Raw genomic sequence first — 20,213 nt, 5'->3', positions numbered from 1 at the left:
TTTCTCTCAATTACCGTAAATATGAGGAAGTAAATTAGTTCTAGTATATTTTATAAAAACTTGAGAAAGCTGAAAATGAATACCAATATCATGTTGGCAGGTCAGAACTCTTCGTAAACACGAACACACTACATTATGAATGGCAATCTCCACGCAGTCAGGACGTACTACGTCATCCGTGTGGGCGTGTCCGTGTGGGCGTGTCCGCGTGGGCGTGTCCTCTGCCCTACACAGCTCGGATCTTATGCTGAAGACAACACACGCAGAAGGCGGTTCCAATCGAACTCTTCACTTAAATGACAGTGGGGGCATTTGAGGAGGTGAACCGAGACAGAGTCAGGAATCAAAAGTTGTTCTAAGCCCAGCCAGACGGTTTACTTTCAGCCCCACAGAGATTAAAGAACGTCTGCTGGAGGGACGTCACGCTGTGTCTGAGTGACGGGCGTCCGGGTTCCCAGCGTGAGGGTTTGCGATGCCCTCTGACTTTATCTCCCTTTTCAGCGGGGACCTCGACCTGAATTCTTCCACATCCTTATACTCAAAAGGTAAAACATTTTTTTGTTGTTGTTTCGTTTTAGGTTAAAAGTTGCTGTTTGTTGCGGGTTCTTTATTGCTCTGTGTAATTTATCCACGTATCTGTTTGATCGTAACTTTGTGCGTCCGTGTTCAGTCGCATGTCTGCTGTTACCGGTGCAGGGGTCGCTCCTAAACCTCTGACCACACATTCCCACTCCGCTGGCTGGCTGAATTTTCATTTCTGCAGCAAGTGGAGAGTGATTGTATTTATTTTTTCAAACTGGTACTGAGGAGCTGCTGCACACCGGTCAGACCAGTTTACCCCCCCCCCCCCGTCAAATGAAGAGCAGGGCAGTAACAGGACGCTTCTTTATTATGAGGATTTTAAATCACATGTGCGTAGACAGAGGGACACCGGGCCCCATCAGAGCAATGATTGCATCCCATCTGTGAAATAAAACACATCCAATGACCTACACACACCAAAAAACAACAACGTGTAAACAGAATACAATGCTGTTTTAAAGCATTTTCTTGATGACAACCTTGTACTATTTGGCTTTGTTTTTACCTCTTTTATTACACACATGTTACACACACATACACATATATCAGAATCAGAAATTCGTTATTGTCATTATACAGTACAAGTACCGTCCATCGAAATTTTGTTCGCACACTACCAGTAAGGAGTGCTGTGTGCTGTTTGTGTGTGTGTGTTTGTGTGTGTGTGTGTGTGTGTGTGTGTGTGTGTGTGTGTGTGTGTGTGTGTGTGTGTGTGTGTGTGTACATATACATGTAGAAATATCTATCTATCCTTCGATCCATCTATCTTTAATAAATTGCATGTGGTCTTCCTGTGGAACTGTTATAAACATCTTGTTTGGTTTTATCCAGACACAACACTTTGACATCATGAATATAATTATGTGCTGTCCCATTCTTTTCTCTGAGTACTGAGGGGTTGCAAAAACAAAATGTGATGGTGTATAATACCTCCCACTGTATTGAAACAAATAGATGGTGCCCCTTTCAAGTCCATCCATTGATTTTTTGTAGGCATTTAATGGCTAATGGGTGTTTCCAATAATGAGTAACGTTACACTGAAAACAACCAAAATAATAATACAGATTATTTTGACTCTTAATTATGATAAAATGAGCCTCAATCATAATATTTTACTTGGAGATCAATTGTGAAGGTAAATAATATCAAGCAATCTTAAATAAGGTTTGACAACCTGTATTATTTATTATTAATTTTCCTTTGGCTCAAAAAGCCTGTTGCCTGTGGACTAAACATCAGTTGTTGCGTGCATCATTTAAATCAGCTGGCATTCGATTGAGATTTTTCTTGTTTTGCAGTGTGTTTGCTCAGTAATCATACAATATTGACACCACTGGTGACTTGGCTGTGCCTGAAAGGATTTTTAGATTTTGCTGACATGGCCAACTCTCATACCATGTTACAAGAGTTGTTATTATTACGTCCATCTTCAATTGCTCATATCCTATGCATTAACTTGTCTTTTCTTTTCGTTGATGAAAAGAAATAATCCTTTTTGAATTCCATTTTTTCTGTATTTTTACGAAAATGGTTTGTCAGTTTTGCTGGGTTGGACAGATACATCATAATGGGAATTATTTTTAGCATGTGAAAGGTCCAGGGAATACCAAGGAAAACTAACATGCTATAACAATAGCTCTCAGGTTGGGAATGCTTGACTACGCATTAATGAACATCATAAAATATCTTCCCAACAGTTTTACCTCAAAGGTGGTGAATAATAAGGCATTATTAATGTTCTTTTAAAACCAGTTAAAAATTAAAAAGCACATATCTTGAAATAGTTTGGGTTTTCTTTCTCATATTGACACCGACAAAACCCTGGCAAATTATTAACTGTCTAGCTGCTCTGTGTGTAAACTCGAGCCTAAATAGCACTCCATTAATATTGACTCTGTTATGTTAAACAAACTTTGCGGCATGCACTGAAGAATATTTGATTGCCCTGAAAGCTTGTAGATATCTGATCATGAAAGAAAAGATACGTGGGGTAAAACGCCTGAAATAAATAAGGTAACAATGTATTTAGAGCTCATAAATGTGTAATTCAGGTCTCAGGTCAGTGTCTTTTTTGTCATGCATATCAGTAGGTGGACTTTTGACGTAGCTTAGTCATGACCCAGTAGCCTAGTGAAACTTACGTGATTGTAAATGTCTTGATGGAGAAATCCAGAAAATTTTACGCTCAAACACTGATTGGCCTCAGCTAAAGAAAAATATATTTTGTCCTGGACCTTATTAGTGTTTTACTGAGTTTTGGTCAGTGTTAATGAATAATTAAAGAGATTTAATAGAAAGTAAATAGATGTGACTAATATACATTATTGCTTTTATTTTTGGACAAGTACACACTATGAATCTAGCAACTTAACAGGAAAACTGAAAAATAGATAAATGTATATCCCATATCATAATTCAGGCATAATTTGTGTAATACCCTCATTAGTTCATAAAAGTCTTTACTAAAAAAACACTTTGTGGTGCATCAAAAACTTGTGTCTTGAATATGGAATATAATCATATTTTAAGAAAATGTATTACTTAAATGCCGGCATGCAAGACACATTCTTCAAATATAGCCTAAGATAAGTTTCTTCATTTTATCCCAAATTTGATGCATTTTTTTGGTGGCACATGCTCCACTCATCCAGTCATTTTCAAGGTAATGGAAATCATTTTCCCTCTTTGTCACATGCAATATCAACAATGATAACAGCACCCTATCTCTCAGGGTGTGCCCAGCCACTCTACAGAGGAAACTCATTTCATCTGCTTGTATCTGGGATTTTGTCGTTTCAATCATGACCCAAACCTCATGACCACAGGTGAGAGTAGGAGCTTCGCTTTTCTTCACCACAACAGACCTATACCACGACTGCATCACTGCAGCTTCTACACCGATACGTCTGTTCCTACATACTGAGCTGAGCCAGCTGAGGTGGCTCAGGCATCAGCTTTGGACACCTCCCTGATGAGGTGTTACAGGTACGTCCTGCCGGAAAGAGGCCTCAGTAAAGACCTAGGACACTCGAGAAAGACTATGTCTCTGCCCTGGGAATGCCTTAGGATCCTTCCAGATGAAGTTTCTGGGGAGCGGGAAGTATGGGCATCCCTGTTTGGATTGTTGCCTCTGCGACCTATCTCCAGATAGGCAGTTGAGAATGGATGGATGGATGGATGGATGGATAGATGATAACAATAATAACTAGAATGACAGTTATTAGATACATACCTCCACTGAGGCCAAACATCTCCCTTTAACTCAGTCAAGCCTTTCCCAAATCAGCCTTGAGCGCTGTCAAGATACACGTTTTTAAATAAAGAATAGAGAAAAACTCCTGGATCTGCCCCTTCATCCAAATTTTCACAAAATGTAACTGGCTCTGTGCAGCATAAAAAATCATTTTAAGATTAAAAATAGACATAATGTTAAGAATATTTGACTTAAAAAACAATGCTGATTTATAAATTCTGCATGAAGGTTACACCACAACTGATGAGCTATAACAGCAATCAGTGGATCTACTCTGTTCTTTAAATTACTTTTACAGTTTTTCCCACTTACAAAGCATGCAGAGTTCTGTATCGGAGGAATACAGTAGATGATCAAGAGAATGACTTGTTCCATGAAATCTTTAATGAGAAAATGGATAATATAATATATGATCTTTAGAAGGGATTGTTTTCACAGACCATCCAAGGCATGACTTTTCTTACTATTGTTAAATTAAAAAAAAAATTTTTTAAATTTTATATACTGGTTTGATCCCCGAAGGGAAGAACTACCTTGTTGTTCCACGTAATTCAAACTTTTTTAAAAAGCGTGTATAAACACAAACCTTTAACAAAAAATGTAGATATATTTTTATAGTAAGGCTTGAGTATGAAGGCTTTTTCACGGTTGGCTTTCAGTTTATGTTGAACTCTGTCACAATAGGTAATTAAAAAAATGTGGACCATGACAGCCGGTCACAAGATCTTTAAGTGCATGTTTTTATGGGACCTTTGGATCATTCATTAGCTACTGGAGGATTATAGTCCTTTCAACCTTGTATTAAGTTACCACCCCATGGTTTCATTTAAAAACAAAGGTCACATTTTCCTCTCTTGCCACCACAAACACACTTTATTTTCTCTTGGGTAGTTTTACTCCGTGTATATTTGTGTGGTTTAGTAACAACCCTCATGCTTCTCGGCCTTCAGGTTGCCCGGTGCTATTTTTCTTGTTCATGTTGGTGTTATGGAGTTAATTTTCATTTGAATTGATCAGTTGTCATTGTTTAATGCTTGTTGTGCTTGTTTTGGTAGGCACATTCCATCAGTGCTATGATGTCTCTTTCTTGCCACTCCTTTGTGTGCAAGTTTGGAAACAGTTTGGATTTGTTTGCAGTGAGTTAAGACACCATCAGCAGATATTACGACATTCTCCTTTGCCGTCTTTGCAAGCCACCCCCAGGTCAAATAGAAATTCGACTTGTTTCCACTTCATGCTACTCTGTGATTTCATTTGCTCATTCCGTTTTCTGATACAAATCCTGTTTTTACATGGTAATAAAAGTAGGCGATTATGTGTTTAATGAATGAATGAATGTGGGGAAAGATTTTCTACATTTATAGATGTGTGTTCTGGATCAAGGGTTGTTCATTATAAACAGTGAATTGTTATTGCATCATTAGCGTTTTGCAAAATAAACCGTCATTTCTGAAGAAACTTAATTCAGTAGGTCACACATTTTACTGACACAAAAGTCATATCCAAATACACAAGTGGTGTCCAAAATATATATATATATATATATATATATATATATATATATATATATATATATATATATATATATATATATATATATATATATATATATATATATATATTTTTTTTTTTTTATTTATTTTTTTTTTTTTTAGTTTTCAGTGACAGGGTCATAGGTCACAGGGACACAATTCACTTGTTTTGACCAAAATTTGCTAGTTTGCTGTACTTTGGCCCAAACAATTAGAAAGAAAAGAAAGAAAGAAAGTATACTTTATTAATCTTTATTAATAAAGTATACTTTATTTATCAAATGGGGAATCAATAAATCAACCACAATCAGACAAAGTGTTTCAGTTAATATTTTTTCTAGTTGAGTGAATCTCTTGTACAGTAAGTGAGAGTGAAGGAAACCCAGTATGTGGCATAAATCTGGAGAATAGTGCGGTTTTAACAGACTTGATCTGACCTGCAGCCGCAGTTGCTCTTTGTTCCAAGCGGCATTTGTTTTGAAAAAGCTCCCTGCTTTTCATGCTTTTGGATTTAGGTTTCTTGTGCTGCATTCTCATGCTTTGACTGTACTATTGTGAATTTTGAAGGGCCACTTGACTCATGTTGATCTTTCCAGTGTTTTATAAATGTTTACCTTAAAGTCAGCTATTCTATCTTTTGTTACTTTCTTTTGAATAGAGTCAACAACTTTAAAACTACGAAGATGAACTGCAGGTTTTGAACCTTTATTTCTTCGTATGGCAAAAGTGTTATTGTTTCTGTCATTCATTGTTGCTCGGACTCACCTATTCCCAGAACTAGGAAATGGTCTCAATGACAAGTTGGCATTGTAATTAGTTGATTTGTGTGGACAAACATAAAAGAGAAACCACCTAAGTTCTTTTGAGGTGGCTGTTGGTGGTTGCATCTTCACTTTATGTGCTCTGTCGCAAGAGGCCGGTCCTGTTGCCTCAGCATAGTTGTCCTGCAGACAACAATGAAATGCCTTTGTCGGCACATCAAGCACTGCTGAACTGCTCTATTAACATATTCACTCTTGATTGTGGAGTGTTTATATACACGTGTGTGTGTGTGTGTGTGTGTGTGTGTGTGTGTGTGTGTGTGTGCGCGCGCGTGTGTGCGTGTCTCTATGTGTGTGTGCATGCCTGACATTTTTTGGTTTTTGCATGAGTGTGAGTGTGTGTTGGTTCATGGTCATGTTTTAAATTCCTCTGCATTCTGAGGTTTCTCTTTCTCGTTCCGCTCTGCCTCTGCTTCTTCTTTTGGGGCGTGTTGGTAAACACAGAGCCAAATTGTGTCACAGATTTTTAATCCAGTCATGGTTTAATCCAGTGACAGAAACTGAGTCTTCGTTGTGAAGTGGATGGCTTGCCCCCTCCCCTCACCCCTTAGAATCCTGAGTGGGCTGTTTTGTAAAGTCAGGATAGTGGTGGTTGTTTTTGAAACAAGTCATGTAAACTGAGGCTTGAAGGTCGTTCCTGTTCCTTTTAGGACTGAAAGAGCTACATGGAAACAAAATGCTAACCTTCACTTTGTCAAAAAACTGTATAGAAAGAATGACACGATGATCAGGACTGTACAATCTGGTGAAAATGGTCATCACTATAACTTTTCTACAAGCATTTAATATCAGTATTTATCGCGGTGTATAATTTCTTGAGATGAATAGACTGACAATGACAGAATAAAGAAATCTTTTTTAACGAAGTAAACATCACATGGTCGTGAGGTTTGTTTTTTTTCCCTTTAAATAAAAAAGGTCTTCACTGCTTCATGCAAACATTTCTCTTTGCGGACCTGTTATATCTTCTTTGACAAACAGAAGAATTTTGCTTGCCTCATAACTTTGAATAATAATGTTGTGGTTGCTTAGATGAGATGGGATTTGTTTTGTTCTACCGGTTGGAACAGACTGACTGCATAATTTGGTGGCTGTCTTCCTTTTCCAGGCCAATTCATATAACTTTCTTTTTTTTTATAAACCTCTCCCTCAAACTTTGAGGAAAAGGTTTGTTTGTGCTCTGCTTGCTCGACAGGTTTTTAATAATTTGATCATCTTATTTCCTTTTTGTAATGCTTCTTGATGAATGAGCATCGTCGTCGTTGACTAGAATAAAATATTGCTCTGTTCTGATAAGAAGCTGCTTTTTTTCATCTGTATCATGTCATTCTACCCCTGGCAGCAGCAATTTAGAGACATGCTGGTTGATTAGATCTATACCGAAACCAGTGTCTTATGGCTACTATTTTTTTCTATGATCAATTTCTGTTGGACCGCCTACAGGTGTTTTTTGTCTTATACTTTTTGATATTTTTCCAATAAACTGTCAGAACTCAAAGATGATTGAGATTATGCAAAATTTTCCTTTTGCTGCAACTTCAGAGCACTGAGGTTACTAAGGTTTATAACAAATACTTTCTGTGCTTTTGGCCTGGATTCAATGGTGGTTAAGGTTAGAATGTTGATTAAGGTATGCTGTATGGTCAGGGATTTCATTTGAAGGGGAATTTATTTGAAGTCTGGTACATTATCATACAATATATTATATATTTTTGATTATTTTGACTAATGATTCATCTGATCTACATAATGCTCCTGTTAAAACAATGAGTCTTGCAGTCGTGATGTGGGATTGAGGCTGTCATTGATTGGTCATCCCCTCTACTTTAATGTGGTAATTCTGTTTCTTCATCATGATGTCACTACGCTTATAGTCATGGTGGCAGCAACTGTGCTCTAGGCTTCACTATAATTACTGTAAGGATTGTATTTCAACACAAATGTGGTCATTTCTGTTGTCGTCATTTGGTTTTTTAAGACACTTTAGAAAAAATAATATTGTGTAACCTGCATTCAACTTGTGCAATTTTATAGATTTGTTTCAAAAAAGTTGAGAAAAAAAGTATTTTCTACTTTTGATCTGTGCTCCAGTCTAGATGATTTGCAACCCATAATTTGTAATGTGGTAGTGATATTGATTTAGGTCTGACTTTGTCTGCTAAAGGTTCATTCCAATGAATGGACTGAATGTGGTTGTTGTGAGGTAAGCCACTGTCTTGGCAGTAGTTTTAGACCTATCAGCTGTTCAGCTGTCTACCTTCTCTCAAACATAACAGAACTAGATGACTGTTAAAACAACTTCTATGTTGTTGTTTCAAGCAGAGTAAAACCTTACCTGTCTTTTCTGTTCTGTCATGCAAGTTTATGATAAGCCAGCTTCTTTGACAGGTTTTTACAGCTTGTACTGTAAATGCAATTCCAGTTGGCATTTCATAGGGACTACTACCTAAATTAAATGCACTAAAACAACAGTCCTGCAATGAATCCTACTTTTCTGAAGGTTCTGATGTCAAGGTTCTGTTCAAATTATGTTAAACTGCAGGCTTGATCTTTTTCTTGAGCCTGCAGTTTGCTGTTCTGAATTGTGTCATACTGAGAAGTACTTATGATATATTGTCTGCCTTAATCTAGTCAATACATTTCACCAAATTAAATTAAATATTTAAATATCTCAATACTAATTTAAATAAATTCTGTCTGAAGAAACTGGACTTCTGTTTTTGGGTGATGTTAAATTTTTCATCCAAAAGTCTACTTTGGTTCCAAGATTTTGATGGGGAGTACAGATACTGTGTAAACTCTTCTGAGGTCGCTTACACAATGGTCGCCCTTATGGTCGCCCTTTAACACTTGTGTCAAAATTGCTATTGGTGGTTGAAGTTGATTTTAGTTGAATGCAATTTTTGGGAGTGATGTTGCCAGGAAATAAGTAAAGCCCAAATCATATATAGAGACTTCTGCCAGGCCGCCTTATTAGATATACATACACAAATCCTGGATCTACCCCTTTAAGCCTGTGCCTCTCAGCCCTGTGGGGTCCCACGACATGTCTTCAACGTGATCCTGAGTCTGCAGAAGGTCCCTGTGATCTGGAAGACATTTTGCCTAGTTCCTGCACCAAAGACACCATGCCTAAGTGGAGCTAAAAACTACAGACGTGTGGCCCAGCTCTCTTACATTATGCAAACCTTTGAAAAACTCATCTGGGAGCACCTCTGGAACCTGGTCCAACCACACTTCCTCTTCAGTTCGCCTACCAGCCATGTATTGGAGTTGGGGACATCATCATCTCCTCTCTTTCCTGCCCCTGCAACTATTCACTCTGACACTCAGATGGGGAGGAGAAGGAGGATCAATTCAGACACTAGTTATTGTATATACCCATACTTTTACATTCTTTTATTTATTCTGGTATTTATTCTGACAGTTTCTCTGTATTTTGATATAGTCTCTTGTACGTTCTGGAGCAGTGTAAGTGCACAATAAGCAATTTCTCCTCAGGGATATTGCTGCAGTTTTGGTGCAGTCATGCCTACAAACCATCCAAGCAAACTAGGTAAAAAAATATTTCAGACTCAAAAAAAATTATAATGATGAAATTAGATTGACATCCATTATTCATTTTTTATAATCGTTTCATAAAGAAACAAATATGATGATGGTGCCCTAAGTCAGTCATACAATCTTAGGCAATAAGAGCTGCACATCTATGCCAACGGCAAAACTAAATCTGCAGTATAAAATGTTTATAAAAATAATTTCATTCACACTTAGAGCATCTGAACTATTCAGTTATAATGCATTGACAGTAACAGACTGTCACTTAGTCTTTAGCAGTATTTATAATGATGTCATATACAGTGGTGCTCTGTGAGCTTTGGAGCATGTTCCACTCTGATCTGGAGGACACAAATTGGGCAGATTTGATTGATTTCCTGGTTTAATGTTAGTCATGTGTTTTTTCTTCCCCTGCTTTGGGAGTTACTTTTATTGCTGACAAAGTTTTTTTTTTCCTGTCTTGAGAAATTAAATGACTGAACATGGCAATGAGAAGTCCTGCTTTATATTGCTTGTCATACACTGTTGACCATTCAACGCTGGACAAGAAAAGTGTCGCTGTTTGGTCATTTTTTCCAGTAATTTGCTGCTGGTGCTGCTTACAGATTGAAGAGTCATGAATTAGTGAAGCATGAATGTTTTACACTCATTACAAAGGGTATTATTTTCACTGCTACAACCCAAAGTGACTGCTGCTGACATTAAGATAATGATGTGATATACTGCAACTCAGCTATTTTCCACAACAATTCACTGGTGTTCATTCGATATCCTGAGCTGCCCAGGTCATTCTTTTGAAGTTGGTTATTGTTTTTACAATTTCACACATTTTCTTATGAGACATGAGAAAGCTCAGAAGATTTTTTTCCCCTGATGTGTTTCCATGGAGTTGCTGGCAGCCTTCATGTAAGCTTGGCCGTAAACATTTCAGGGTTGTTGCACATGGTTTGCTGCACGTGCGAGCCCCTTCACTTTTTATTGCCTTTTTTGCTGCTGAGAATATTGTCAAAATGAACTGTAGAGGTGACGTTAAATATAAAATACCCCATTGTTTTTTTGTTAAGCTATGTTTTGCCAAGCTTACTTTGTGTGTCTTGTTGAATGTATCATTCGACATAAGTAGTTTATTGCTTATACCTGCTCTTTTCTTTATTGCATGTTTGACAGGGTTCCACATTTCATTAACAACCAACCTGTGGGTCAAGTAAATTTACAGAAAATGGTTTGAAAGCACGGTAAACAACACAGAGTGGGGTAGATGTGAGTGGAGGAGGGGGACTGAAAGGGAGTTAAATCGGTCACTCATCCAAAACAACAGTACCACGCCCCAGGTGCCAGGCTAGTAAGAGCAAGCAGCAGGAATGTGAAATGTGAGGGAAATGAATGGGAGTGTAAGTCCCACCATTCACATGGTGAGTGCTTTCTTTCTTCACCTTTATGCGAACTACATACCGTATAAATGTGATGTGAGTATAAACGGTCAGCTCCAAAAATATCCACATTTATGTTAGAGGTCTGATGGGAAATTTTGGGTGGGTTGTCCTCCAGTTTATACTGAATGTGAGTGTGAATTAAAGTTGTGGTCCACTTAATAAGGCTAGGTTCAGTTGATATTCATCTAAATGTGTGAAAAAAGAATAAATCTAATTATTATTCAATCATGTTATCTCCTAATGTGATGGTTGTTGATCACATTTTTTTTTGAGTCTTCGCACAGCAAGGCTTCAGCATCATGGTGTGAGTCGGTTAATATTCTGGCTATTGACGCGGGGAGGGGGGGGGGGTATTTTTATTTTTTACATCCCCTCCTTAATGAAAGGAGCAGTGTTTTTTCACTTGCAAATAAAGAATTGCTCTCTGTTGGCTTGTGAGGAAACAAACATGCATCAAAATAAGAACTTTTTTCAGTCTTTAAAAAATGTCAGGGGAGTTTGGAAACACTTTGAACAGGCCAGCCAGTGATTTGAGACTGCAGCTAAAGAGAAGAGTACATATTTTCTGTCTGTGTGGTTGGCTGTCTGTTTACTGGAAGTGTTGCTCACTGTGAGCACATGTTGCTGCATGTGCAGTCCCTAAGAAGACTGGGGTTTTGGTACAATATAAATGCAGGGTCAGAGAAAGTGTTTTTTGCTTGCACATGGACATTTGTGCCCATGTGCATGCATGTGTGCCGTTGATTTTGTTTTGAGGACTAAGCAAATATCCAGTAAAACCACACTAGAACCCTGTGTACATGTGTGGCAAGTGTTATATGAGTTAGCTTAGTCCAGATTTAAGCTCCGTCTCTGGGAACCTGCATTCCCTTCTCTACTACAGTGAGCTGTAAGAGACTGGGGGGCTTTGGAAATGAAGAGGCATGGGCTGGTTTCAGTACGTCCCAGGTTTGTCTATTGTATGCTGCAAGTGATAACAATGGGGGGGTTAAGTGTCTGATATACACACCAAAACCCCGGGACTCAGCTGCAAGTAATTAAAGCTGGCAGTTGGCAGAGGAGGGAATCAGGCGACTGTAAGGGCAGCTCTAAGTTCATACCATAATATTTTGATGATGAATCAGGCTGCTAGTAAAAGTGTTGTCATGCTGTTGACTCAAGGCTTTCTCCCCTCCCCAATGCCCCTGACGGGGCTGATGGAGGTGCAGAGGAAATAAAAAGCTTTTGTATAACCCCGCTGCCTGCTTTCAATAAAACCTTGTGTTTATTTGCCGTGTTCTACTTTGTGCTTGTATGTCAATCATCGTGTTTGTGCTCTTCTTCATTCAGTTCGATCTCTTCAAGATGCATTTAGAGCCCAGAGTTTGTTTTTTAGTTTGAATGAAAATGCCTTCCTGTTTAAGGCTATCTTGCTAAGTTAAATGGAAATGACACATAGTGCTAGCTGGTCCAACCAACAATTGTTTTTGTTATAAATGAATGAGCTGATTATTTTTTCTTTATTGGGCTGAATGTTGAGATTTTAAAGGTGACAAAACATTGAACATTGTTGATTGCGTTTTCCTTTGGTCCTCACAGATCATCAGACGTCTGGTTTTACTTAGCTAACAATTCAAAACCTAACTCTGCTATACTGTTTGAGTTTAATTTAAATAAATGCATTCTTTAGAATATTCTGCTGAGTTAATGTCACACAGTGACACAATGTAAATCTCAGAGCAATCTAAGAGAAATAATACATGTTTACAGCACTTACCAGCATGCTGCTGGCCACCTTTTTATTGAAAGGCTGGTGGTTTGATTCCCAGGCCCTGCTCTGTAACTTACATGTTGTGACTGGTTAACAGATTAGCTTTGTGCTCCTGGATTCCATATGAAAAGCACTGAATGATCATCCAGACTGGAAAGAACTATGTAATTACAGTACATTCACTATTCCACTAATATGACTGGTTCGACCTACAGGATGACCTCTGAAGGTTGTACCAATCCAGGAGGAGGAGGATTACTGCTGTAGGATGCATGAATTACTGACTGTGTTTAATTTATAATTGTGTTTGGTGTTGTTTTTGTTCTGACTCTTGGTTTTGTGCTACGGATTAATTTCAGATAAACATCCGAAGTTGATGAGCTGTTATTTTCATAGCAAAGTTATAAATTAAGTCTGGTACATTCTCAAATCCCTTCAGTGCAGTCTGTGAGTCCATTACAAAACTGAAATAGGGCAATCCATCTGCCAACACAGGGAAAATACTTATATGGACTGATTGGAATGAAAAAATTTTTTTTCTGAGTACAGCATTACTTGAAAAAGGTGTAACAGCTACCACATGATTTGTCTTCCTGCTGTTAACATGTGACTTAATATTTTTTTCTTACTTCCCTCTGTGTCTCCTGACAGAAGCGGTGTATGACCTTCTTGGAGAGCTGCGATTGCCTTCCTTCACTCGGCTGAACCCAGAAATCATGAGTCAAAAGAGTGGCGGCGAGGCAGGGCCTCTCCCTCCGGCTGCTATAACTTCAGGTACAATTGTGCTCCTGTTATCTTTATGGCTCTTGGTTTATTTCCCTTCATGCACCACCACAAGAAGCAACCACTCCGCTAACAGTCTGTTTGTCTGTGAGCAAAGAAACACCTCCATATTGTAGGGCCTGACAACCAGCTTGCTGTTCTGTGACCCTCACACATGAAGAGGGCTGGGTATCATTTAGAAAGTTACGCCACCAGTACCCTTATAGTGGTACCAAAACAGTAGATTACCTCAGTTGATATCCGGGTACGTTGAACTGCGTCCAAATCCACCACAGCACAGACCGTTTGGGTTGCAGCTGCTTTAGTACTGGCCAATCACAGTACTCATTAAATAACAGATTGGCTTAAAACCAAAATAGTGACTTTATTGCTTGATGTGGATACAAAATGAATCAAATACTGAAGGAGATGCTCCCCAGTACTGGATTATTTTGTTTGATATTAATGATATTGAGTGGTGGTACCCAGCCCCGCAGTCAAAAAAATCAGTCAAAACTGCTAAACAAAGATGTCATCCAAATATCTGTCTGTCAAATACTTGTGACTTACTATGTGTTGTTGTCGTCTCTAGCAGGAACAAAGTCTTGAAATGTAAGTCACATACTTGAGATAGGGGGGTTACTTGAGGCGCTCTTTTCTAATTTTGATTAAAAAGAATTTGTAAAACAAAGTAAGGGTTTAAACTGTAAACAGAACACAATAGCAGTAGGGAGAGCCAAACAAAGCTTATTATTTCAGTGTCAGCAATAATATTTCAAAGAATTAGGGAGCTTTATGGCTATAATCACAATTTTGGCGATATTTAGCTTTCAGCTTCAGGGGGTGTACAGTCCTATTGTTCGCAAGAGAAATTCATATTTGCACACTGTTGCCTCATAATTTCTGTATATTTCTACAGTAAATGAAAATAATCTTGATTGTTATATTTGATGCATGATGGTGAAATTCTAAAACATTTATGTTTCATACACTTTAGATGACCCACAGATGTTTTTTTTGCATGCATGATGTTATAAAAGTAGTACATGTGCTGAGTTCTCTTGATATGTTGCAAAAAACATAAAACCTTCTGCAGAGAAGTGAGACATCCATCTTCCAAATCATTCATTGTGCTCATTTATTGACTGGGTTATGGTCAAGGTTAAAGACCTATCGCCCACCTTGTAGACATCAGCATTCATTGACTTGTGTTGGTTTTGTATTTTTTATTGTCCTATGATTTTAGTCTTGTCAAAAGTTAATTACCCTCCAGAGTTAAATGTTTTTTCTTTAGTCACTAAATAATTAAGAATGGCAAGAACAATTTTAACTAATTTTTTTTAATGATTTGCAATTTAAAGGTTAAATGTAGGATATTTTGAAAACATAGTCCAGCAATCCACTGGCTTTTTTTTTGTATTAATTGTAACTGGTAGAGAAGTCCATGCATGCTGGTGCATGTGGGTTGTGCATGTTAGTGAATGCAAGTCTGTATCTGTCCTATAATATCTATTTTCAACAATGGTGGCCTCATTATAAACCTTCTTTGAGAACTGTATACCGAAATATATTACTGAAAACATTTTAGGTGAGAAATAATCTGTGTAGTAACAAATTTGGTCAGTACTGCTTTGTAATTTGATCTGGTTCAAATTAATACAATCTTAATAAATACTATTTTGTGCCAAAAAAAGGAGCTCTTTCACCATGAGGTTTCTTGTTTAGTGCGACGCTATACATCAAAATATACTGTAGTTCTGAAGACATTTAAGCAAGAAAAAAACTTTAGTGACACAGTCCTATAATTTTAGCAACATTGCCTAAATTTACACTTTAAAAAAAGAACTGAGCAGTGTTTGTTTGTGTACACATTGTATGTGTACACTAATAACAATGTGTAGACCCGCTGTCTCTCTTCCTCTTTCTTTCTATCTTTATTTTGTTTTGGTCTGAAACACTTTTTCACTAGTGCGAGCCCATAGGCAGTGCTCGTGTGTGTAACCTTTAATCACACTGGTCCACTCTTCATCTAGTTCAGTATAACTATTTGAATGCTTTTGAATTACAGTGTATGTCGGCATGCTGCAGCAACATTTTCTGACCAACAGAATAATACCCTGTGATATTTTAATTTTTTCAAAAATCTGAATACATTTTTGCTGTTCAGCTCTTATTGTTCATCCGCTGTCTCATTTTTATATTCCAGGAAATTCCCTCTGAATCAGGGAGTGTCTGCATATAAAATGGTCTGCAGGTCTCTGCTTCATAGGTCAGAAGCTTGTTTATTTTGTCTCTGTGGCTACGTTCAGTCCCAACTAAATTAACTTTTTTTAAAAAAATGAAAATGAAAGCTCTTATAATTGGCATGCATTATATTGTAAGCCTGGATAGAATTATTATTTTTGACTTTCCTCTCCGTTTTATCATTTTGAATTTTTTAAAGTTCATCATGAGCAGAACAGAAGTAATAAAGACAATTTCATTCAGTTATCTGACTTTTTGTTTCAAACTGATTGATTTATCATATTTAGATTTTTTAGCAGTGTTATTGCTCACCTTTCATCTTTTGCGCCTAAAGTACTGTGCATTAACATTTATAGACATGAGTACCGCAGACACACACACGAATAAGATGCATTGGAAAGAGGGACATTGTAATTGCATTGTGGACACATGGACTTCACTTTTAAATCTCAGACTAAAAAAATACTTTAAGAAATAGCAAAAAAAATTTTGCTGCTTAAATGGGACTGCTAGCCAATCCTGATAGGAATGCCTTCATTGACTGTTACTTTATTTGCACTGTAGATCCCATGTCCTCTTCAACCAGTGACCAGAACCATGTTCACAGCGGTACTGTCGAGCCAGAGGATGCCAGGAGTAGCAGAGCGGTACCAGAGGTTGTCGGAGCAGATAGCCGGAGTGGTAGCAACAGTGGGGGTAACGGTGAGCTAGGAGGAGCAAGATGTGGAACGTCTCAAGAGGCGCAACCACATCACCAGATGACCCCATCCAAGCGTCACACCGTGCTGAGCATCTCTCCACCGCCGCAAGACCTGCTTGATGACAGTCACATGTCCTGCCAGGATGAAGTTACCCTGGACTCGGAGCAGAGTAACAACATCTGGATGGATGAGTCCCTCTCCAACTTCAGTGCCATGAGCTGCATCACTTACAATGACAACACAGAGGTGCCACGCAAGTCCCGCAAACGTACCCCTCGCCAGAGGGGTCCCAAGTCAGCGCCTGCAAGCAAGGCCAGCCTGGATATGTTTGATGCAGATAGTGCCAAAGGTCCGCACTTTGTCCTGTCACAGCTGGGCACAGACAACAAGACTGGATCAAAAGGAAGGTTGGTTTGACTGTTAAACTTCTTCTCCCAACATTGTGAAAGGAAGCTTTAATGGGCAGATGACTTAAAAGTTCAAATGAAATAAGGCCACTATTTTAAAAAGATAGGCCATCACAGCTGACTCCAACTCCAGAACACCTTTTAATGAATTAAATCCAGAACATATTCAAACAATCACTTTTTCTTTTCAATCAAACTGCCATTCGTTCTCTGGTTCCGCCATCACAAATATTAGAATTTGCAGTTTTTATTCGCGTAAAAAGTTAAATGAATATTTTTGTCTTCTGGACTGTTGATAGAACAAAACAAACAAATTCATGGTGAGCTCTAAGAATGTATTTTTCCAGTGTTTTTTGTTTTTCTTTAAAGTTAGATAGTCTTTTTACATAGAAGTCTGCCATTTTTTCCGAAGTAGAATCTGGTGAATATTTCAGTCTTCCTTGCTGTTTGGAAGCATCCACTTACAAATGTGTCCAGTTGTTGTTTTTTTTCACCTGTCAGTGATCAAAGAAAAGTGAATGTTATTTAACCTGCAGAGCAGGATAAATAAACAGATAACTCAATGTTGTAAGAGTTGTGGATAGAATTGATTGTTAACACTGCATTGCATTGCAAAAATCAAAAGAAGGTCAGAATCTGGTCAAGTTTCAGACATTCTTGCACCAGCTAAAATACTATAATGCAATGCAAGAATTTGAGTTTATCTTTGTGGTCTTTGTTGCAGTTCTGACGATACACAAACAACAAATCAGAAAGGAGGAATCCTTTTGATGCAATACCCCCCAAAGAGTGAGGGGAAAGAACTGAAGATACTCGTCCAGCCAGAGACTCAGCACCGAGCGCGCTATCTGACCGAAGGCAGCAGAGGGTCGGTGAAGGACCGCAGTCAGCAGGGCTTCCCTACTGTGAAGGTAACCTCAAAAGCACTGTCAAAGCATCTGCAAATAACTCTTCTGTCATTGGGTGCCACTGAGTTGTTGGAGTTGAATTGAAGTTGCTCTGAATTTTGGTCTCATCAAAGAACACTCTTGTTTTTGCTGCCACTTTTCACATTTTGAAGTAAAAGATCAAAAAATAGATATTTTTCAGATTACTATTGCAGCACTTCTTGGTCTCTATAACACTTCTAAAAGCCTCTATCTGTCATCACTGCTCCACAAATAACAACTGAAGCTATGAAAGGAGGAAATCAAGTTAGAAAAACAACAACAGAGACATAGAAATGCCCTCAACCACAGTAGGCTAGAGGTGCATGGTGGTATTTGTTGGGTGTATTAGTGGTAAAAGGTATGGAGAACTTGCAAATTATTGAAGACATCACCAGTGGTGAAAGACATAAACAGGTTTTGGAACAACATGTGCTGCCAAGGATGCATCCTTTCAGAGAAAAGACATGTTTTAATGCCAAACCACCTTGTTTCAATGCCAAACCACGTTTCACACATATTTTGAGATAATAGATTTATAGAAGGTGTCTGGTGTACAATCTACACTCCTTATTCACTACTCTTTGAAATTTTTTAGCTCATATTCAAAGGACATCAGACCTCATGAGCAGGTGATTTCCTATGTATGAAAAGAATGGAAGGACATTCCACTTTTAAAATGACAGCAATAAATCACCTTAATTACAAAACAGGTGTTGTTAAAAAAAACAAAACAGGTGATCCATCATAGCTGTAGACATGACCCTGTTGCAACTCTGTTGAAATATGTTTAAGGCATCAAATTCTAATTTTCAGTGTCATTGCAAGCTGTTTTAAATAACTTTTCACACTCCAGCCTTGTTGGATATGGGTTTGCATTCGAGCACATCAAAATCGACTTTTATAAAATTAGAGCATAAACAAAATTTTTGTATTTCTGATATTGTTGAGTATATTTTTATAACATTGAATAATATTTTGTATTTCATATAAATATGAAAAGGCAATAACTGTAAAAAAATGTTTTGACAATTTATCCATTACTTTTAGAAAGATTTGGATGGTTGTGTTTTGGGGAAGTTCTAATCAGACTTCATGAAACCGAATTTCGTTCCTGCATCCAACACTCCAGAGCTTGAACTAAACCAGGAATACAATTTGTACATGCGTTTACCCTGAAGTACACAGAGATTTCACTACTCGTCATATTTCAAATACTAAGGTTTCATGATTTTCCTGTCCTGAAAGAATTTTTGGACCCTAGAACAAACTTCAGATATGAAATATATTTTAGACTGAGCTGTGGAAAAGGCAGATCGTTCATTTTGACAGATAAGCATCACTGAGCATGTATGGATGGTAGACATGTGACCATTTTATGAAGACTGAGGAAGATGGAGAAGTGATATTTGTCTCTGTATGCCAGACCTGAGCATATGGTCATAACACAGTGTAGGGAACATAGATGACGTAGATTAGAAACACAGACGAGAGAGCATGATAATAAATAAGATGAAATCAACACACACTGAACACAAGCTTCATTTCTTCACGGTAAAAAGCCCAAACACTCATGAGGGTATCTTCACCCCTCATGGTCACAGTTTTACCACATCATGTAAATTATCTTTGTCTCCTAATTTGGTAGTTTGGTTATTTTTAAAATGCTCATGATCCTTGTCTGTTTTTCTGTGCAGCTGGAGGGAGTGAACGAGCCAGTGGTTTTACGGGTGTTTGTTGGAAATGATGCTGGGCGTGTGAAGCCTCATGGATTTTACCAAGCCTGCAGAGTGACTGGCCGCAACACCACAGCCTGCAAAGAGGTGGACATCGATGGCACAACTGTCATTGAAGTGTTACTGGACCCAAGCACCAACATGACACTTGCGTATGTTATTTTATTGAGATTGAAATTGCATTTGAGAGGTTTAATTTTACTTCAATAAAGGACATAATCACAAATAGCCCTTTTTTGATTGCATTTTTTTTAAATTCTACTTTAAGAAACGTACAAAGATTGTTGTTTGAACTGTAAGTTTTCTGCAAGTCATCCATTTGTCTGCGCAGCGTGGATTGCGTTGGGATACTGAAGCTCCGTAATGCCGATGTTGAAGCTCGCATTGGAGTAGCCGGGTCAAAGAAGAGGAGCACACGGGCTCGGCTGGTGTTTCGAGTCAACATCCCCCGTCCAGATGGTTCAGTGCTCACACTACAGACTCCCTCATCTTCAATTCTGTGCAGTG

The 20,213-nt window shown here is 38.1% G+C and overlaps 1 protein-coding gene across 4 annotated transcripts in view; it reads left to right on the top strand.

The window, feature by feature from the left end:
* Window positions 1–263: 263 nt before the first annotated feature.
* nfat5b (nuclear factor of activated T cells 5b) overlaps window positions 264–20,213 on the top strand; it is a 29,875-nt gene continuing 9,925 nt past the window's right edge. For 3 of the 4 annotated variants that reach the window (XM_068315887.1, XM_068315897.1, XM_068315878.1), the window contains exons 1-6: window positions 264–545; window positions 13,582–13,704; window positions 16,501–17,044; window positions 17,769–17,955; window positions 19,668–19,858; window positions 20,038–20,210. In XM_068315887.1, the coding sequence (XP_068171988.1) occupies window positions 473–545; window positions 13,582–13,704; window positions 16,501–17,044; window positions 17,769–17,955; window positions 19,668–19,858; window positions 20,038–20,210 (1,291 nt within the window). In that variant the 5' untranslated portion in view covers window positions 264–472. Of the gene's footprint in view, window positions 546–13,581; window positions 13,705–15,898; window positions 15,962–16,500; window positions 17,045–17,768; window positions 17,956–19,667; window positions 19,859–20,037; window positions 20,211–20,213 lie in introns of those variants that run through there. The other variant, XM_068315905.1, reaches the window with a different exon arrangement.

The sequence above is a fragment of the Antennarius striatus genome, chromosome 1 (assembly GCF_040054535.1).
Source record: "Antennarius striatus isolate MH-2024 chromosome 1, ASM4005453v1, whole genome shotgun sequence".
NCBI classification, from domain to species: domain Eukaryota; kingdom Metazoa; phylum Chordata; class Actinopteri; order Lophiiformes; family Antennariidae; genus Antennarius; species Antennarius striatus.
Note: the sequence above shows the minus strand (reverse complement) of the source record. Positions and strands in the feature narration are given on the sequence as shown.